General features: G+C 40.0%; 1 protein-coding gene across 1 annotated transcript in view; it reads right to left on the bottom strand.

The window, feature by feature from the left end:
- Positions 1 to 9184: 9184 nt before the first annotated feature.
- The window catches only part of LOC131684455 (zinc finger protein 1-like), a 109023-nt gene continuing 96293 nt past the window's right edge, over positions 9185 to 21914 (bottom strand). The window contains exon 5 of the mRNA XM_058967362.1: positions 9185 to 10613. Within this exon, the coding sequence (XP_058823345.1) occupies positions 10414 to 10613 (200 nt within the window). The 3' untranslated portion in view covers positions 9185 to 10413. The remainder of the gene's footprint in view (positions 10614 to 21914) is intronic.

Below are 21914 nucleotides of genomic sequence, written 5' to 3'. Positions count from 1 at the left end.
TGCACTTGTTTATCCTATAGACTATGAGTAAAGATAAACTGTCAATATCCGGAACCAAAAGAGCATGACTTCATACAATGCAATCAAGCGGAACAAGTATTAAGATTTCGTTGAAAAAATGTATTTTGTATTTCCCAGTAGGCTTCACTTTTCATGTTCTTATTTGTATTTAACAATGTTATTTAGAAAGATGTTTATTGCTGCATAAAAAAAACATTTTACTTATGCTGTTTTTCATCAATTTAGTGTTTTTGAAGAAATTGGATAATTTTATTGCTTTTCTTTATTTCAGATGATCGAATACAGTCGAGTACGTTCGACCTTGCACCATTTTTGGTGCTGCCAGTTTAACATGCGTGTTTTTCTAGTTGCCAGTTTTGCGATTTTTACATCCACGAGTTTATTACAACGAGTGTCTATAATTTATCCATCAACCGTAACAAAAATTAAAGGGTTGTGTACAGGACACGACCACGGTGACATTAAAAATATAGCTTTTTTATCTATCACACATATCGACACACATTCTTGTTCACTCGCCTGTTTTCATATGTTACAATTTGCTATATACCCTCCCCATTAAAACATAATTTATTGAAGGTCTTTTAACGGTAATCTATTAATTAATCAAGTATCTCACTAGGTGACTGGCATTATTTGGCTGATCCATCTAGTAAAAATAGGCTGGTCTGTCCAGAAAATATATTCAAAAGAAAAGTTCCATGTTGAGAGCCGTGATGAGGAAACCCACGCCCGCCAACGGAAATATACAGATTCTCCATAAAATATGAAATTTCATTTTCCATTTAAATTTTCAATAATGTACTAATGAACTTAAGTAAACAATCTTAAGTGTAAGTATTTCTTGATCGATTAGTGGTGGGAAAATGAAATTATTTGATAAATTACATTGTTATGCAACGTTCGCACTACCAGTTAAAACGGGTTTTTATGCTATCTTGGTGACATTTTTCTTGTTGCTAATTATTAAAACGTGTTATAACTCTGTAGTGTAAACATTGTATTATTAAACCAATTCTGCAGCGTTTTATGTTATATAGGTGTTTTATGTGGTAATAGAACTGACATAATTATATCTTCAGTACAGCGGTTTGTTTCATAATTTAAAACAGATTTATTTTAAAATTTAAATTAGTATACCCAACCGTATTTGTTGTATACCTTAAAACGCAATTAGAACTGTGTTTTAAATACATAGGGTAGGACAGATATTCTGACTGGTTAAACTGGGAAAACAATTTTAAGTCCAGTAACGCTTAAGACATGGCTTGAATTTGAATCGAAAAAGAACACCCGCTTCAACTGCTGCTGGGACGGTAAGTTCTGTTTTAAAATTTTCCGTTGTGTGCAGTACGAAACAAAAGTGTTTGAAATTAGAAAACAAAAAGTTCTGCTGGGAATGTGATTGTTTCCGATGCAATTACACTCAGATTTTTCACGCAGGGGATACAGGCCGTGTAAATGAAAACCGCGTAAATTTTATAAAAACGCGTTAATGAAAACCGCGTAAATTTCAAAATCCGCGTAAAAAACCTGAGTGTACTCTCCTATATAAAATACTACGCTGCTGAACAGTGTAATAACTACAGAAGCACGTTGTCAGATGCCTTACTGATAAAAAACATATAACCGAAATATGAAACATGAAAACCAATTGGCTCTTTACCCTACGCAGCTACAAAGCGCCGTAAACATGGATTAACAAGTTACAACGCACACGCATGCATAAAAATAAATATATTTTTTTCAAACGCAACACTCTTAAGCAGCACACACCGTATTGAATTAAATCCAAACCACCCCGCCCACCCACTTTGCAAATCATTCTGTGACACCATGCTGGTACCCGACAAATCCGCACACGGCCACCGGTGCCGAAAATGCATAGCGTCTACCGCTTATTGTAGTGCCCAGACGCTGCAGTCATGATCTTACCCGTTCGACATAAGAACAAAAACTGATTCAAACGGGTACGCGTCACCTCTATTTATAAACTAACCGTATATGGTTTAGTCACTTAGGTGCGAGTGTGTGCAAATGCCAACGTTACCGAAAATCGATAGCGCTTATTGCATCGCCCGGAGACGACGTTGCTCGTGTGGGATAAGAGCAACAACTGATTTAAACGGACTTGCGTTGCTTCTATTTATGACTTTTCGTGTTTCATTGAGCAACTAAGCTGCCCTCTTTTGACGGCTGTGTCTGAGAAATCTGCCTCACGAATGGTATTTTTCCCGTTTTTTGTGAACTTTTTAATTTTACCAATTTCCAAAAGTCTACTTTTATTGGGGAGATATTAAATTATTACCAATATTTAAGTTAGGTGTTTCTGAATCGGTTGGTGTATGAATGATTAAAATCCATCTAGTAATATCGGAGTTATAAGCGTGCAAACCTTACATAGTTTCGTTACATGGGAGATAGTTTAGATTTTAGAATGACACCTAGCCCCAGATAGTGGAGTAAGACATTTTTAATGTCAAAACTCCAGAATGCAATCAGTGCCTCTCTGAAAATTATAACATCGAAGCCTAAGAGCTAGGTGGTTGCATGCGAACATCCGCCAGATTTATAGTCGCTAGTCCCAGCGAAATTTCGTGCAGTTTACGGCATGTCATCTACTAAGAGGTTAGTAACAGTCTATTGTCTTTATCCGGACGAAATTAGCCTAGAAGCCGTGTGGCATCCTGCGACTAGAATTATCTTCGCAAAGAATGGATCTGCAGGATACCTGCTCCGATGTCGTAAAAGGCGCGAGAAAACTCGAGTCCTAATTTCAAGTATTTCCGTGCCAAGGATTGAATGGCTGGCGTGACTAAAATATGCTAGTCGCAAACGGAATGCCATAAGCCCCATTTCTGTGTTAAACTTGTTACGTTTAAAGTGGGTAAAATGGTAATTATAAGTGCAATAAAGAGGTATTAGACGGGAGTGTGTAGCACGCGCGTGAACGCACTCCACCCGCGATGGGTTATCGGAATAACGGTAGCACTGGAGCTGTCATAAAGCAAACCGCATGGTCATAAATTTTCTGAGCCGGTGGAGTGTGGACGGCACACCACGTGAAAATTCGGTCTTTTGGTTGAGCGCTCGTGAAGCTAGTCGCCAGTGTCGGTATATCGAGGAGGAGCATGTGCGCGAGGACGGTGCTGTATTCTCCATGGTTTAATTAAAACAACGATATTGTGTTTGTGTGAAATTAGTGCCAGAAAAGGCGAAGGGAAGCGAATCTCGGGAGAAACCAGTTTTTGTTCACCCGATTTCAAGGTGACCGCTCCGTTTTATGGTGCGCACACACACGCACTAAAAGTAATCAAGAGACGAGTTCAACGGGACGACATCGGAGAAGTCATCAGAAAATTTTGGTGGTCTGCGCTGCTGTGTAACGAGACAACGTCTGGGAGGCGGCGAACGTCAAGAATCGCTCTCGGATCGAGTGTGACAAGCAGAAAAATTAGCAAAATTGCCACGTGCGGGAGGTGGCGGATAATCTTGTGCCCTGGCCGAACGCCGGAACCTCTGTACCCAAGGTACGGACGAAGAACCTCAACGGCTAAGCGGTAAGTCTGCACATTTCTCATCTTACCTCAGGCACTGTTCGCTTTTGTTAGTGGGTCAGCGAGCCTTTTTTCTCTCAAGATAAACTACAAACATAAAAAATATGCAAGAAAATCTGCATCGAAAGATGCACCTGGAATCCGTTGTCGCAGATTCACAAATGAAATATAGACGTGGAACGATGGACCTAGAAAAAATATGCTTGGAGTATCCACACAACGGGCAAGATAACCATTGACGAGTCGGTGAATATTCCGCGTGTAGCTATTCTATTAAATGCGAATGTTAACTTTACACCAATTACTGAATTGATGAAAATAAACATACTTGCAATAAAGTTAAATATATCGATAACGAGAGGGGGGACTGATATTGTAATCGCTTCTACATGCTTCACAGGGGAACCAGATGAAGCCTCACCACAAGTAACTCAGATTGTTGGATTCTGTAGGAAAAGAAAAAAAAACTCGGAATTCCGGCACTCTTCAGCCAGAACTCAGGGTCTTATAGCACAACCGATTCTAATTAGAATCCGTTTGTGTCACTGGAGCCGGAGTTTTGGTAGAAGCCATGACTAATGTGAGAAAGCATCAGTTTGATATTTATACAATAAATTAGATAACTATCACATATCAATTATGACAGTCTGATCGCCGTCGATTCCTTCTCCAAATTGTCCCTAGCAGTTTGGAGAAGGATTGAAACGATCCGTATAAAATAGACCATCAGCCATCAATATTTTCAGTGGGTTCTTTGCTCGACTGGGTATGCTTGTTACGCTAGTCAGCGGAAACGGTACCCAATCCGTGAGTGCCGATTCTTACGCCGCGGAACACTGCACTACAGGGTACGACACTCGAAGTGTAACCTTAAATTAAAAAGATCATAAATTCGGTCTGGAATAGAGTTAAAAATAATCGAAGCTCTTTTTTGACGTTTGATTCGTTGCTGCACGGTCGCTTCGTGTAATAATCGGAGCCGAATGAAAATCTGCATGGAAGAATGAGCGGTTTGTTCGTTTGACGTTTTCAGCTGCGTCACTGAATATTGAAAATGAATGCGGCTGAATATAATCAATTTTCAATAAATTTGAATATTTTTAACTCTGGTCTGGAATATTATTATTTTCTTCACCAGGACAGATGCAAACAATTGGAGAGCGCCTATCTGCGGTTCCAGCGGCATAAACCATTGTTTGTGTCGGGTGCTGCCTTCTGGTGGCCAACTGATGATTCAAATGCTCATATGAATGGTGGGTCAAGTAAACGCTATCGTTTTGAGAGTTTACGAATTGCTTAATTTAAAAAAAAATCGTAAGAAAACAGGGGCCCCTATTCTCAGTCACGTCACTTAGTGGCTAGAAGAAAATTTCCTTCTAATCACTAGGTGACGTGACTATGAGAATAAGGACCACGATGTTCGGAATTGGACCGCTTTTGGCCAATGACTTCTTCGCTCTGTGCCTTTTGGAACTTGCAAGGGCTGACCGTGAGCTTATTTTCCAATATGCATCGGATGCAGCAGTCGGATAGTTTTCAGTTCTTTAGCGATTTGATTTTCGTCGTGGATTTCGTTCAAGTCGCTTTTTCACTTTTCGAACCATCTCTGGTGACGTTGCAGTCTTTGGATGACACATTGCGTTTTGCGATGCTACATTCACAGCAAGATGTTTGAGCTCATGGACAATCGCTGATTGTGATTTTTCGGCTAGATAAAAAGCAATTCCGCTATCACGTTTGTATTCCATCCCTGATCACTTTTTTTTGCATTCATTTATGGCAAAATCCTTTTGTACGTTTGTAAACAATACTCCGAAGTGTTATTCAGCCAATTTTAGACAGCTGCGCGAACGGTCTGAAGTTGGTTACACTTCGAGTGCAGGATATTAGCGTTTCATTCACACTAAAACTTTGGGATGAAAACTCAGCAAATCAAAAAGCGTAAAGCTCAGCAAATTAATTTCAACTATTTGACAGACTGATTTTGTTGAAAATTCAGCAATTGATTTGTCAAAATGGCAGTGGGCTGGATTATCGAAAAGTCGGCGATTCACGGCTCACAGAAACAAGGCTTGCTATTCCGCGAATTGACAGTTTTTGGCGACGTCAGAGAAATCGTTGAGATAAACAAACGGATTTCTCGAAAGTTGATAATTAACAATATGTAAGCTCTTACGGCGGGGAAAAAATGTGCAATGGATTCTTGATGTAAATTACGCCATAATTACACTAGACACAGGAGATATTCAGTGCGTCTATGTGTTTATTAGCGAAAAACGGGAATTTGGCTGCTGCCATAGAAAACATATCTAATCGTAATTTTCTGTTCCCAGCAAAGGTTTTGGACATCGGGATAGCTTCCTTGTGATCTACCAGGTACCGATCATCCATTAGCAGCAAAGAATATATGAGCGAACGAGCTAGCCTTGAATATGTAAGCCGTATCGGTGATTGAGCTGTCAATTTGACAACTAAATTGCAAAATTTTTAGTAAAAAGAATTTGTCACCGTACCGAAGCACACTCAACCAGGCTCTATCAAATCAAAAGTTTCCATCCGAGATCATCCGCACCTGTCTGAAACTCATACGCGGGTTTAATGGCATCTTCAACGTTCTTTTGAAGAGGATGGTCGTATTTGAATGAATCCAGCTCGCCTTTCGCCTCCGCCGCACGCAACTTGCACCAGTTGTTGACACCTTCTAGACACTTCCTAAGCTGCGGATCCTTGTCAGTTGAACAGTTGTGGAAAAAAGTTGTCCATATAGCATCCATCATGTTCGATGCAGAGTCGGGATGCCTTCTAATCGACGGTCCATAGTATGTCGTTGAATCCGATATTAGCATCCCCTTTTGCACATGACCCACGCATTCCTTTTTTAGCAGAGTTTGAGTATGGGTTCAAGTCCAACAGAGGTTTTCGAGTCGCCTTCACCATTTCTTTCATAGCGTCCACCTTCATTTTCCCTGTATTGTCAAGATTATTCGCAGCGCAGCTTTTGCCATGAGAGTCCAGCCATTCGTTGTATTCTGCCGTCCCTTTCTTCGACGCTAGGTCGCGCAAGATTGACAGAATGAAGATTAGACAACGAAGTCCAAAACCTTGAAGGAATACTTCCCAATCAGTGATGATGAGATCCCAAAAGGAGACGAAAACACTCGTTTTTTTCCAAGAACCGTCTCCAGAAACGCTCAAGTGTGTTGCTTCAATACCAGTTTCAACATTCAGGTTCATTTCCTCGTCCACAGCTACAGTGAATCCACCGATACAAACTCAAGTGCCAACGTTCGACAACTGCAAACAACCGAACGTAGCAATTCAAATCGTCGCTTCAAAATGATTGAAAGGCTCGTTTCCAATGAAACGCGCCATTATTGACATTGGAAAACGATCGTAGCAATCTTTGACACAATAACTGTGTTACTATTTCCTATCAAATCGCGCATCAATTCTGCGAGTAAAAACTTCCAAAAACTCAAAAGGGAAATACCTAAATATTTTTTTCGGATCAAAATTAACAACTCCACAAAACTTTTCATAATTATTTTATATTTGTATATATATTTTTTATTTTTTTCATATACTTAGGGACATACTTTTTGTTCTCCGGTTTTCTCTTATTTCAGAGTTACATTTTCCTTAATATCGGCAAAATACACGAATAACTTGTATTTATTTGATTCGTTTGTTTGCATTTTACCTTCTTTTTTCGGCGGCGTTACCCGGCTTTACTCTTTGCATTCACAAGAATAATAGTTTGCTGGAAACGCTACCTTGTTTTATTTTTGGCACAAATTGCACACTAATTAGTAAGTGAACTAATCTTTGGAAGAATGAAATAATAAACCTCTTAATAAAGTTAATACAATTTTTCAACGGGATGCTATCAACTAAAAAAAATATACGTACAGTCAAAATAAATCTTAAACTAATCTAGAAATTACAGTTAAACGTTTTTTTGGCATTGGTTCTACCTTCTAGTAGGCTCTTGGTTTTCTTTCCCTTTTCTGTACAGTGAATTTTGAAAACAATGGTCAAAATCATACGAAGAGCACTAAAAAAATTTCTTTGGATTGCTAGCTTTAAAGTCCGAAAAGTTTTTTTTCCTTTCTGTTTGTACAAACAATTTACTCGGCTGTAACTTAAGTGTACGGATTCTTAAGGTCTAACTATAGTTAGCAGTAAATTCAAAACATGCTTAAAAAGAAGCATCCCTTCAAAGTGAGCCGCTGAAATTCGGGAGAAATTCGTTGTTTAGGAAACCCGGTTCTGGTAGCTGTTTGTAAAACAAAGAACATGGATAAACGCTTGAGCAAACTTGTTAAATAAGGCAAAGCTAGCTACGATTGGTACACAATAACTGATACGCTTCCACCACTAGCACACAGCGGCACGCACGTATGCAGGAGAGAGTGCACCGGTGCTGGTTTTGAACGTTTCTTTGCTTCACGGTGAAACGGTTCGCGGTTGTTAAGCGTTTGCATTAGGGTTCGCACCTTGGCTGCGCTTTGTCGGAGTGTTCCTGGCACACTCAAGCGCCAGCAGCAGCATCATTTTACTCGTTCCGATTAATTTTTTTTGTTGTTGTATATTTATTGTCTGGTAACAAGATTTCGTTTTGCAGCTGTCCATTCAACAGGCCGCAAGAATGCGTATTGTAATTTGTCTAAAGTAGTTCGATACTTGTTGCTCGTGGAAAAGTTTCTTTTTTCTCTATCTGTTTGGCTCGAGAGTTTTTCCCCGTCAATCAGCTTCGTTGAATTCATCTTCTTTTTAATGGAATGGTTATCTGTTATTTTTCTTGTTTTGCAAGTTTAGTTTTTTTTTATAATTTTACGATTATTCGTAGAAATATTTAACAGTACATTATCTTTAAATATAATATTTTTGTGAGTTTTCATCTTTTACCTTTCTTAAGTAATAATTCAATAACTAAATAATGCTCAATAATAGTATTCAGTAGTAATAATAAAAATAGCAATTCAAGTTAATGTTAATTTAAAAGACACTTGTTTTGGTGCCCGCAAATTTTCCGCTTTGGGAGGAACTTGAGGCAATACGTTTTGCTAAATTAACAGTTTCGTTGTTCGCTCGGTTAGGCTATTTCTTACACTGTTTTTTTTTTCTTCTTGTAGTCTGCACATTGTAAAAAAGATTTCAATATAACTCGATGTACTATTTTCCATGTTCTCAACCAGCTTTCCACGACAAATACGCCTTACAAATGTATAATACAGCTTACGATGATACTTTACATTACTCTTGTTGTGTTGGTTTGTCCTTGCGCACATATTTACAAACGGTACGGTCTATGATAGAAACATTATAAATCTGCATTGAATGGAGCTTTGTTTTTACATTTGCTTTGAAAAAAAAACAGTTCAAACGTCTTTTCTCTTCTTGTCCGCGATAAGGCCTACTTCGACACGTGAGCATATCTGAAACCATAATGTGATGTCGGTCGAAGTAAGGCTTGCGGCAGACTCAGTTTTGAACAATTTTTCTATACAGTATTTGTTGCTTTTTCGATCATTTTCTGTTTAATTTAGCTTTTAGCGAAGGAGAGCTGCTAGAGGATGAAATTTTAGATTGGGAATCGTGAAGTAGGGATTTTTTTTTTAATAATTTGGAAGATAAAGTTAGGAAAAGAGTGCTTATTTTGTGTTAGCGTTCTAGAGTTTGGAAATTTAATTATTAATACATTTTAAAGGTTAAATTTACTTTATTGTATTGTCTTGTTAACACCGTGTGGTCCAAAAATGCGTATATGTTTGTCTGGTTTTCTTCTAGTTCACTTAGGGATAGTTGCGTAGGTTGTAGACATAAAATAAAATTAACCAAAATGAAAAAATTGCTAGACCCAGCCTTTGATGACGCTTTTATTCGAATTTTGTAACATAACTTCATTTTGCTTTCAGGTATGGCAACAGAATTCACTTGAGTATTTTACAGGTTGCACGCACTATACTTACACCTTTTTCGGTGTAATATATAATGCAATGCAGCTTAAAGACTAATTACTTAAATGTTACAGAAAAATAAGTAATCCGGAAAATGTAACAGATTAAGTTTTATACGCTACACAAAATCCTTACCGAAGGGAATGAGATTCAAGTTGCTTGCTTAAGAGTTTTCCTTTTTTTGTTTGGTTATTCAAGCTGATCTTGTGTAGAACTGCTTTCAAGAAACGCTAGATAAAGGAATTAAATGCACAGCTTCGTCAAAACGTTTCGACGCAATACATCGCCTAGTCGTTTACGATACTAATCAAATGTTAGTAACTGGGATCAGTTCACTGCTGGGTTGGTTCTGTTGTCGTATTTTCAAATTTTAAGTACGATTATTCGTTGACTTCTCTGCTTTGGATCGCGAGCCAAAAATACCTCGAAAAACTTATTAACCAATAATCAACACTAACTACAGGATGTCCTTACTGGCAAGGATACTTCTACGGAGCTACTACAGTAGATATATACAATTTTGTTCAGTGCACACCACCGAGTCCGCTTCCATAGTTCAAAAAACCTGGATTCAGATAGCTGTCTACCAGTAGGCGCCGATCAAAGTACGATACCGGTGGAAATGGTACCGTGGGCGGTCCAGTGCCCAACACAGGTGCCGTTGGTGGTTGTGGTGGTGGCGGCGGCGGAGGTGGTGGTGGCGGTGGTCCAGGATAACCTAACGAGGCAACCGATCCTGCCCGGCGTCCACGTCGTCCTGGTCGGTTCTGCTGGTGTGGATGCTGCTGGTGGTGCGAGAGGCCAGACGAAACGGCCATCGGCGGGTAGAGCCCGTTAATGGCCGGGGACGGAACTTCCCGTCCCTGGTCCTCATCTTATTTGCCCTCCCTGTACGGTTTGCAGTACGAGTAGCGGTGGTTCATGTGTTGGCTGTAGGAGCCCGAATGGGAGAACCGCTTGAGACACTTGCAGCACTGGAAGGGCTTCTCGCCGCTGTGCAGGCGTTTGTGTTCCGTCAGGTGGTGCTTGTGTTTGAATGCTTTGGGGCATTCTACGCATTTGTAGGGGCGTTGTCCTGGAAAAGGGAGAGGGAAGAAGAAGAAATGGTGTAATTGGCGGTCTCCATTTTGATTTGTTTAAACTAGAGCAAAAAGTATCTCAATATAGAGCAGACCCTAGGCGAGTTTAAATGTTGATAATATTGTCCGTGCTTTTCCAAGGGAGACGCGACGATTATTTTTCGGAGCGATATTCGGTGAGCGAATCGTTGTAATGCTTTTTTTTACAGTGATGAATGACACGTATAAAAATGTAGTGGCATTTTGTGTAAAAAACAACCGTAACTTTACAGTCGTGATTCGCTGGTTTGGCCAAAACCTCTGTCCAACAAACGAATTATCTGCTCACATCTCTAATTATTGGCAGTTTGATGGTCAAAGTGGATTTGACTCGAGATTTTGACATTCAGATGCTTTTTAGTTGGACAATGGTCCAACTAGCGAAGGTTCAACTAAAAAGCGATCGTCCAATTGAAAAATGGCCAGCCAGCGAATTACAACTGTATAAGTCAGTTTAATTGACAAAAACAGTTAACGTAGCCAATTAACACGCTTTAAACTTGGCTAGTACATATTTTTTCGACGTTTTTAGGATTTATTACCGAACGCATCAATTTAAATCGTCGCACAGTGGGAAAAAAGTATCAAAAACGCGACTTTATTGAAAAGCGTGGTAGGACGTCAAGTGCAATTATCGAAAATTTACACTCCTTATGTAAAATATCTGGAAAATGACCGCAAAATACGCTATCATGCTTGTTTTGTCCTAATTCTTTTTTCCCTCTGTTTATTTTTATTACTAGCTATAGAACTTGGAAGAAAATTGAATGCGGGCAACCGTATTTAGTGTTTCTTATGCAAAAAAGTCCAAAGAATCGATTGAAGATGGACAGAATGACCGCACGGAACGTGTGAACCCGTTTTATCCTAATTTTCCCCAAAACTCAATAGGGAACCTAAACATGGCAATATATTTCGGAAAGAGTCGGAATGCAGTTGATCAATAGTAGTTTTGTTTATGTAAAAAGGTGTTGTGAATCGACTGCAGAGTCGAAATGTCCGCACAAAATGTGTTAACCCGTTTTACCCTTATTCTTCTCATAATTCAAGATTGAAGTTTAACCCGGTTTGACATTTAGGGAATACGGCTGATTCAAAGTCGTAATTTTTATATAAAAAGCTCGGGAAATCCATGGAAGATAGTTAGAATAAGCGCACGAAACGTGTGTGCCCGTTTAACCCCAATTCTTCTCATGAATCAAGTTTAAACTTAACCATGGCTCTACACTTTAGAAAAAAAGCTGTGTGTGTCTGTTTAAAAGTAGTATTTTTTATTTTAAAATCTCCATGAAATCGATTGAATATAGTTAAAATGATTGCACGAAACGTATCTATTTTACCCCAATTCTTCTCATAATTCAAGCGTAAAGTTGAATCTGGCTTTTCATTTCGGAGAGAGAGGCTGAATGAATGTATGAATTCTTATATAAATAAATCAGGGGAATCGGTTGAAGATAATCAAAATGACCGTACAAAACGTGTGAACTCGTTTAACCTCACTTCTTTCCATATCTCGTATACTCAGTAAAAACTGACTCTACATTGCGGAAACAGGCTGAAGGCGATTTTTTTTACATTAAAAATTACTACTTTTCATCCAGCCACGTTCCTGAGAAGTATAGTCAAGTTTAATTTCATACTTAAGTAATGAGAGGAACCAGCTATATTTAATCGATTCCCTGGACTATTTAGCATAAAAAATACTTTTGAACAGTCGCTTTCAGTCTCTCTCTCTCTGAAATGTGGGGTAAATATAATTGCACACTGGTATTTGAGGAAGAATTGGGGTAAAACAAGTAAACACGTCTCGTGCGATCATTCTAAGTAAATTCAATCGACTTCCTGAACTGTTTCGCATAACAAAAACTACTTTTGATGAGCCACTTTTTGAAATGTTGAGTAAAGTCTAACTCCACACTTGTATTATGTGAAGAACAGGGGTAAAACGGATACAAATGTTTCGTGCTGTCATTCCGCATTCAGCCTCTTTCTGAAACGTAGAGCCAGGTTTAACTTTATACTTGAATTGTGGGAGATGGGATAAAGCGGATACACGTTTCGGGCGATTAGTCTAACTATACTCAAACGACGACCAGAACTATTGTGCATAAGAATTACCACTTTTGATCAGCTACCGATAACCTTTTACCGGAATATAAAGTCAGTATTAACTCCAAACTTTAGTAGTGTGAAGAATTGGGGTAAAATGGATGTATACGTTTGGTAAGATTCTTCTAATTAGGGTGACCATATGAGGCGAGTAAAAAACCAGGACAGTCGAAAGGGAACTGCCTTCCCCCGTTACCTATCAATCGACCGTGCTTTCTCCACAGGTTTTCGACAGTTACAAAGATCTTGGGTCGGGCAGGCAGAGCTTCGGCAGTAAAAAAGTTCTGTTGGCCTGAAAGCAAGAGCTCTACCAGAAAATTTTTAGTGGGAATTCGATCACCGTGCTTTTTAGGATTTATACAAACACACACACGCGAAGTTCTTGCTACACCACCACCAGCGAAAGTTTCATGCTGTTGTTGGAGAAATCGGAAATCCTGAATTGAGCAAAAGAGACGAATTATTATGAGATCGTCTGTGCAGGAACAGGCGAGAAGTTTTCAGCACTAAATACACGTCATTGAAGCAAAGCAGAAACATCAACGTTCGCAAGTAGCTTCCCTGCGCTATATCTGGCAATCTCGAATGACAATCATTGGTAAGCAGTATCACAATGATCGGACACGCTGTGCGTAGATTCTGTTGTTCCAGCATTCGTTGGTAGCTGACTTGCAACTCCGGTTGTTGGTGATTTAGTTAATGTTGGGTTTGCTCGCAGTTGATGTTGTTTCATTAGAGGCTTTCACACATGGTTTGGCACATAGGGATCTGTCCTTGATATGTGCGCAGCGTGATTTGAGATTTGCTTCTCACGATACGAACAACATTGGATATACCTGGAAAAAAGTTTCTCCAGGTTTCAAACTTTCACAGTTACGTACTTCGACAGCAATAGTGAATTTATTGGTTGTACGCGGGGATAGGTCGTTCAGACTCACACCAGTCTTATCTTCGTCAATCTAAACGGGTATCTTGATTCTAACATTGACATGCGCAACGACGTGTTGCATGTTGTTTCCCATAGCCAAACTTTTCGCCATGGCCAAAGTTTTAAATGCTATCAGTGCCGCATTACGAGTATGCGCTTTTATTAATTGTTCCACTTCGCGCACACAAGGGCGGATTGGACAAACGACCACTGTATTGGATCGAAGATTGTTCAAATTTTGCTGCTGAGTTTCTATCATTTTTAAATAAACGATCGATACCGCATCAATGAAAGTAACGGTGCATTATTTTCCACACTGGCTTGGGACAACTGTTATTTTTCGATTGCTTTGCTGGCGCGCTACATATAGACGGCAGACTGTATGTAGAAGCGTTCGTATGATTCACTGCACTTTTAGCGCGAGTGTAGCTTCCGATCCGATTGAGATGGAAAAGTAGACTGATTAGGAACTGGTATTGATCCTAAAGGGATTCCATAATTACCAGCTCGAGAGAGCGCTCAATAAGGTTATTCCACGACAGTTATTGTTGTTATTTTCCTTTTTATGAAATGGATTTCCAGTAAAACGAAAAACAGCCACTTGCAAGAGAACTCTAGAAGAAGCAGAATCGCCAAAACTTCGATGTGTCTTCTTAGAGGTAGGCACTAGAGGAAATTTTTCGGATCCCGGAATCATTGTTTCATCGACATTGCTAGCGACCAGAGTTTAGTCCACAACTGGAATCGGTTCGATTTGTTCGATTGCCAAATATTGTTGCAAACAGACTACAGCTCATTCATATGGTACGTACATACGAACGCCTCTTTCTCTTTTCAATTTCCATGTAAAAAAGTAAGTTGGAAAAAGAAATAACGAGGTACTATCGAGAGATTAAAAATGCATCGGATGGTACAATTGAGAGATTCGAGTGTATTAAGTTTTGTTTGTCGTACTCTGGAGCAGAGTGAATAAAGCGAAAACTCAATAATTAGAAATATAACGAGTGTTCAATAAAAAATGAGAATTATTTCAATATCTTTCTGTGATTAAAGAAAAGAGCGTAATTTTTTTTCTCTCCAAAACAATTACTCTCTGAACTTCGTATAAATGGGAGACATGGTTCATTTCGCTCGGGTGCTGTCAGTTCAATCAAAGATGGCGTCGAAACAGCAAGTACTCCGCGAGCGTGTTGTGCGGTTTTACGAAACACTTGGCCATTTTGGAAAAAGTTTACGGTAGACCACTTTCGAGACGAAAACGTGTCCATGAGCACAGTTTACCAAATTCTGGCTTCCCTGAGCGTGGAGCGGAAGGCCGGTATCGGCCGCCGACGAAGATAATGACGAAGAAGAAGAAGGAAGCGTTGAAAACGCTGTTCGACAACAAGGACGAAACGAGTTTGCGTGATGCCGGCCTTGATTCACCGAGTCCTCAAGATGGAGGACATCGTCTGTCGGAAGAAGACTCGGTCCCCCGACGACACGGACGAGCAGATAGCGATCGGAAAATCGTAGTGCCGGTGGATGACGAACAACTACCGCGAAACATCGCCGCTCTCGAACACCCACATTCCAGGAAATGACCCACATTCCAGGAAATATTCCAGCGACAAATCGGCCACACACCCCGAAGTAAAATATTAGTTTAACCATAAATTTAAAAGAAATGTTGTGCTGTACATCGCCATATCGGACAGAGGAATTTCAAAACCGTGGTTCAAGTCGAGCGGTCTGGCCATCAATCAACAAGTGTACCAGGAGGAGTGTCTTGAGTGTATTCTTCTGCCGTTCTTAAAGGAGCATCATGTGGTTGGGAAGTACGTCTTCTGGCCGGACAAGACGTCTTCCCATTACGCCAAGAAGACGCTGTAGTATCTTGAGCAGAAAAAGATACCGTACGTGCCGAAGGAAAGAAACCCCACTAACTTGCCCCAGTGCCGCCCCATTGGGGTTTTTCGGCTCCCTCCCCGAATGGGCAGCCGCTGGTGCTGGAAGAAGATTTCGCTAGAGTTTCGGAAGGTGTTGCACAAAATACAACGGCGCGATTGCCGGAGGGTTAAGGATCTTGAGTTGCTTGAATTCATTTACCAAATTGTAACAATAAACAAGGCAAAATGCCTTACGTTACAGGAATACAATAAATCAAATCAAATCAACGACGCCAGCTGAAAGGTGTGCTGACAAATTGAAGACTATCGTGGCGGGTCTCTTACCGAAGCACGACCCGTCCACATGGCCGCCTTCACTGTACGTTGATGCAGACGGTGGAAATGCTGGTGTTTATCAAGTCTCCAACGACAAGCTTCTTATAGTGGTAAAAGGGCTTAGAGCGAACAAAGTTCCCGGTCCAGACGGTATCACCATCCTAGTATTGAAGTGCACGGTCCCAGCGTTTCCGGACATGTTCAGGATAGTTCTACAGAAATGCCTAGGCGAAGGCTACTTCCTGCATAGATGGAAGCTCCAGAAGCTGGTGTTGCTAGAAAAACTGCGGAAGCCAAAGCCATCAGAAGATCCAGCATCGTATATACCTATATATACTATATACCTGCTAGATGCTCTTGATAAACTTCTGGAAAGGGTCATACTCAGCAGACTGACATCGCAAACGCAGACAAGAGCATCGTATCAAAAGAGAAGGGGTAATCGCTACTGCGCCCTGGTAACGATCGACGTGAAGAACGCCTTCAACGGCGCCGGCTGGGCGGCTATCGCCGTGGCGCTGCTCGCGGACTATATTGGGTCAAACGTCGATTAGGGTCACGGCGGCAGTACTCTTGACGCTTTAGTGTATAAAAATAATGGGCGAGGATACGAAGCAGTTGACTACTAGGATCCGGAATTGTATCCGGAAGATGGACGTCAGTGCCGTCCAGTGCTCTTGTGAGAACATCGCGACTAAGTTGCGTCGTACTGTTGATCAGGGCCCCTTCTCTAATATTGACATTTTTCTCACTGTGGAGAAAATAACTGGAAACTCGAGCATACTATTTTGTGGTATCAAACCAAAACCTGGTATTAATTGATTATTAATACCTCATTGAGGTATAATACTTTAGTATTATTTATGTATTCCCGTGATTAGTGAATTTTGTTATTGGAAGATTGAAAAGGTTCTATTATTATTTAGATATTATAATAACTCGTTTCATTATCAACTAGTTATTCGTAGTAAATGTTACAGTTATTATTTCAGGTATTTTACCTCTTATGCAAGGCTACTCAATACCTTATTGTGGTGTTCAAGTATTGGGTAGAGTATACCCGAATTTAATACTCTGAAATTGTTTTCTTCTGCTCGGGTCGCTTCAAAAAGGCTCGTTTCCAATGAAATGTCTTGAGCGTTTTTTCAAAACGCCATATCTGCAATGAGTTACTCTCTGTTTATACTTTCTCTTTCGATTTTTACGGCGTCACTATAACACTTTTCACTTATTTTACAGTACAGATCGAAAAACGGTGGTTTTAACTAGCATATTATGCAAAGAGCTGAGGGATAAATGTTAAAGTGACCGAATTATTAACAGAAGAGAAAGTAAACAATGAGAGTAACTCATTGCAGATATGACGTTTTGAAAAAACGCTCAAGATGTACGATTATCGAAAACGAATCGTAGCAATCTTTGACAACGAACGCAAACTGTTTTCGTTTTCGATTTACAACCAAAATTTTAATTCCTTCCAAAAGTTTTTCTTGCATTCTTTAGCTAACAATAGTTGGCACGTAGGGTAGACGAGCCCATATTCATCTAATTAGTCAGGATGTCATTATTTTTGTTGATAACTCAACTTAGAGTGACTGGATTGCGCTTAAAGGCAAGTTTACAGTTCGGAAAACATGCCACGGGATTTGGGTCCCTGTGTATTTTAAATGGAGCTCGGGATTTCAAATCCCGTGACGGGAAATGAGTCTACACAAAAATGACAGTTTTCATGAAGTGTAACCCAACCGCGGGAAACATCACGGGATTTTCAAACTCTCCACACAGAAATGCGGCCGGGAACAATATGACACAAATTGATTCCGATGGGGAAAATTGTATTTTTATTATAGGTTTAAACTTCAGTGCTATTTTGATACTATTGGTGTTTTTTAGAAGCAGCAGAACTTTTGTTTTGACAGTTTGGAGATCCCGTCGGAAAAGTTTCACTGATTAAATCCCGTGACCCATTTCCCGAACTGTAAACTAGCCTTAAATAGGTATCATCATCTCTGCTACTGCTTCGTTCCTAAGGAGCAGTACAGTTAAGGTTCAACTGAGAAAGCCTAAAAAAGCGGCCATCTTCAAAATCGAAAAAAGCAGTTTTTTAGCTAGTCTTTACACAACCTTTATGAAAATTAATCAACGTATTCGTAGCGTGATTAGAATGATATTGATTGGTTTTTACGAAAATTCTACCGACGATGTGCAATAAAACTGCTTTTATTGTTTTCAAAGATGGCCTCTTTCCGGGGGTTTCTCAGTAGAACCACAGACTAACAGACATAACACTATGAGTAGATTTTTTAAAAAATATCGATCCGCCAATTTTACTATAACACTAGCTGCACCTTTTATACACGATCCCAACCACCCATTTGCAAAAGAATTGTCCCTTAGGCTCGGGAGCAATTTTTCACTAGTGGTCTATCCCCGTATACTTGCGCACACGCGGAATTTTATTTATGCATCGATAGCATACTTTTCTATCTGCCTCTCGTTTCTTCTGCTGTAAATTTTATGCATTGTACATATTCGGTCTATCCACTCACTGAATGCTTACTAAAAGAATATGCATGAAAATGCATAAAAATCACAGCAGAAGAAAAGAGACGGGAATAGAAAGTATGCTAACTATGCATATTTTTGTTTCTCAGTGCATATATCAATTGCGCCATAATCTCAAATGCGGCCACCGTCCCAACTAAAATTATATTTAAAATGACCGTCAAAGCGGGTGAAGAACTGTTTTCGAGTATTATGTCTGTTAGTCTGTGGTAGAACCTTAAAGTTTTTGCCTGGAAAATGTAAAATGCTCGCGTTTGAGCGAATCGATAAGCCAAGTACAACGTACCCTTATTAATCCTACCATTTGAGCTAATGCGTTGAATAGAGGTAGCAGATACTGCGCTAACTAATGTGTTAGAATGGGTGGGACGAATAGAGGAGCTAAGATGAATTTGGGCGCAGAAACCCTATTTTTGTGTTGGCTGAAAATTATATTTTTTATGAGCTCAACTGAAAAAATTACGAAATTTTTTATCTGTTAAATAACTTACGTGATTTGCTTTTTTTATAAAAAAATTGAAGCTTTTTCAAGTTAGACCAGATTTTTTTGCTATTTTTTCTTAAAATTCTAAGAATCATGCTAAAAAGATTGTGTAAAAATTTTGGAGTGGATCTTAAAATACTTTGCAAGATATCCCAACAAACAATTTAGCTGGATAATAGGTTAAACTGCTCTTGTTCAGCTTATTCTCTCGTATGAAAGGCTTGTTCAGCTTTCGTTGTTTGTTGGGATTACAATTATAACATTTAAAAAACACTATTTTGCACTAAACGCAAAATATTAGACCGAGGTAACCACACTCCGTGATTTGCTGACGAAATGAACTTATAATTAAGAATGCTGATTGTATTGATGAAGATTGGCATTAGCTAGTTCGGAAAGGATTCGAATTTCCAACATTACCTGATAATGGTTTGAAGTGGCCAAGGATGGTTTGAAATGTGCTATGAAAAAATGGAATTTTCGATTGATGTGCAGCGGTGTAGTGGAGTGCACTAGTGTTGCACTTTCAGTGCAGAAAACTGGGTATGTTCCATTGACACTTGTATTTTGCGCGATGTGTGCGAGAATTCTGGCAAAAAATTCGCTCAAATGCAACAAGAGTTTCTAGCAGAAGCGGTTAAACTAACCGGTGCTATTCACTTTTAGCCAGAATCCAGCCACGAATGTACGGCCGGGATTTCTGGTCGCTTCCTGCCACAACTTTGTCAGATGTTTTGCACGATTCGTGCTAAAATTCTACCAGGTAGGAATTGTCAGGATCTTTGCACGGTTTATTTCCGAGTTGTGCCAGGGTTTTGCTCGGTTACTCTCAGAATTTGCCAGAAAACGCAAACGAAATCGAGTTCGCCCTAGTTCAGCTAACCTGACAGGATGCGCGTAGAAATCTGACAGGACTGCTAAACCAAGACTGACAGAAATCTGGCAGAATCTTTGGTGACGGGCCCCTATTAGGTTGGATGTTGTTGGCTCGAATCAAAACTTGTCGAAAGTAAACAAAAGGTTTGTTCCAGTACACGGAAGTCACTCCGGAGTAAACAGGAGCAAAAAATCTTTGCTCCTTTTTACTCCGGTTTGCTACCAGAAGAAGAAAAAAGAGAAGAAGAGAGTACAGGAACGATTTTCTCCGGAGTACTTCCAGTTTCTCCTGGTACTGGAACAGACCTAAAGTTCATTTCATATCGTCAAACTGGCGCCCAGGTGGTGAAATGGTTAGAATTCAACGGGGTGCTGGAGCGTTGCCAGAAAATTTTTATTTCCCATATTAAATTTTAGGAAACTTCCCAGTTAAGCTTAGCCGGAATGCTGGCTGCTTCTAATTAGTATTCCGGCTCCAGTGACCCAACCGATTCTAGTTAGAATCGGTTGTGTTACTGGTGCCGGAAAACGAATTTGAGCCAGCTAGAATTCCGGCTCATTTACGGTTGAGCTTTATTGGGTTCCGGTAACCATCCGATACCCTTCAGGAACCTCTGTTTAAGGGGTACCACTTCGCTTAGCCGCATAACGGAGATCTAGGAACCGAAGCGGCGCAAAGCCGCTGAGGATCCGCCGGGCCAGGTGGTTACAGACCCGCCGTCGGAAGCAAGCGAACCTGTGATCCACTCGTTTGCCCGGCATACTCAAACATAGCGGTAGCGAAGTCGTACAGCACGCGCAAAAGCGATGTGCCGTAGCCACATTGGGTGGTGAAAACAAAATAAAATTGGCAACGCTAGCAAAATGTAAACACAAATGAACACTCCGGATGAACCTATTGTCAATTGACATTTCGACGAGTTTTTATTCGAGCCAATAATATGGGCCCCCGTAAAGCATTCAATTATTGGCTCGAATCAAAACTCATCGAAATGTCAATTGACGATACGTTCATCCGGAGTGTTCATTTGTGTTTACATTTTTCTAGCGTTGCCAATTTTATTTTGTTTCGACCACCACATCTACGCCACATCGCTTTTGCGCGTGCTGTCCGTACCGCTCAGTCGGACTTAAACTAGGGATTTGAGTAAGCCGGGCAAACGAGTGGATCACAGGTTCGCTTGCTTCCGACGGCGGGGCGGCGACCACCTCGCCCAGCGGAATCTCAGCTTCAACTCACGATAATTGAGTTTCTTGTTTGACAATTATTGGTAGTTTTTTTACTTCGTCAGTTGCGTGAGGTCGAGTGCGACGGGTGCTCAACTGTTTCATTCGAACTCATGTAACTCCCATGTAAACAAACCACCGAGAATTGTCGAACGAAGTTCATCCGGCTCATTTTGTGGGGTTATGTCGGTTAGTGTAAAATCTAATAGGTGGTTTACTAATACTAGTCGCATTTTTTACGTTGCGGAAAATTGAAGCCCAAAATATTTTTTTTGTTGCAGCAAGACTCGTAGCGCTATTCGGCGCCCGATTCGTTGCAATGTATTTCTTATGGGATGAACGACACGTTAATAAAAGGTGGTACAATTTTGTGTAAAAACCAGTCATTTTTATTGACAAATTCAGTTAAAGTAAATAATTAGCACACATTAAACTTGGGTAATACATATTTTTCGACGTTTTTGAGCATTTATTATCAAATGCGTAAATTCAATTCATCGCCTCTAAATGATCGAAAGGCTCGTTTCCAATGAAACGTACATTACTTCGGCGAATCTAGTCGTCCATAAAATTTTAAATTGTAAACAGTACTAGTGAGCTGTCGAGAAAAGTGAAGTTTACTGTGTCAGTAAAAAACCTATTTCATACGCTTAAATTCAAGGACCTTGGTACATTATTAGGAGACGTGTGAGAATCGGAATCGATTTGTATTCCTACCTCGTGCAATTTTTCATTTTTTTCCTTTAGATTTGACACCACCATTGGCAGCAGTGCTAAAACAAATAATTCAGTGATCACGACCGTCTGCGTCAGTTGATAAAATCGACATAACTTTCGCTGCGTGTTCCTCTTGTATACTTGGCTG

Source organism: Topomyia yanbarensis, chromosome 1 (assembly GCF_030247195.1).
Source record: "Topomyia yanbarensis strain Yona2022 chromosome 1, ASM3024719v1, whole genome shotgun sequence".
Classification (NCBI taxonomy): Eukaryota; Metazoa; Arthropoda; class Insecta; order Diptera; family Culicidae; genus Topomyia; species Topomyia yanbarensis.
Note: the sequence above shows the minus strand (reverse complement) of the source record. Positions and strands in the feature narration are given on the sequence as shown.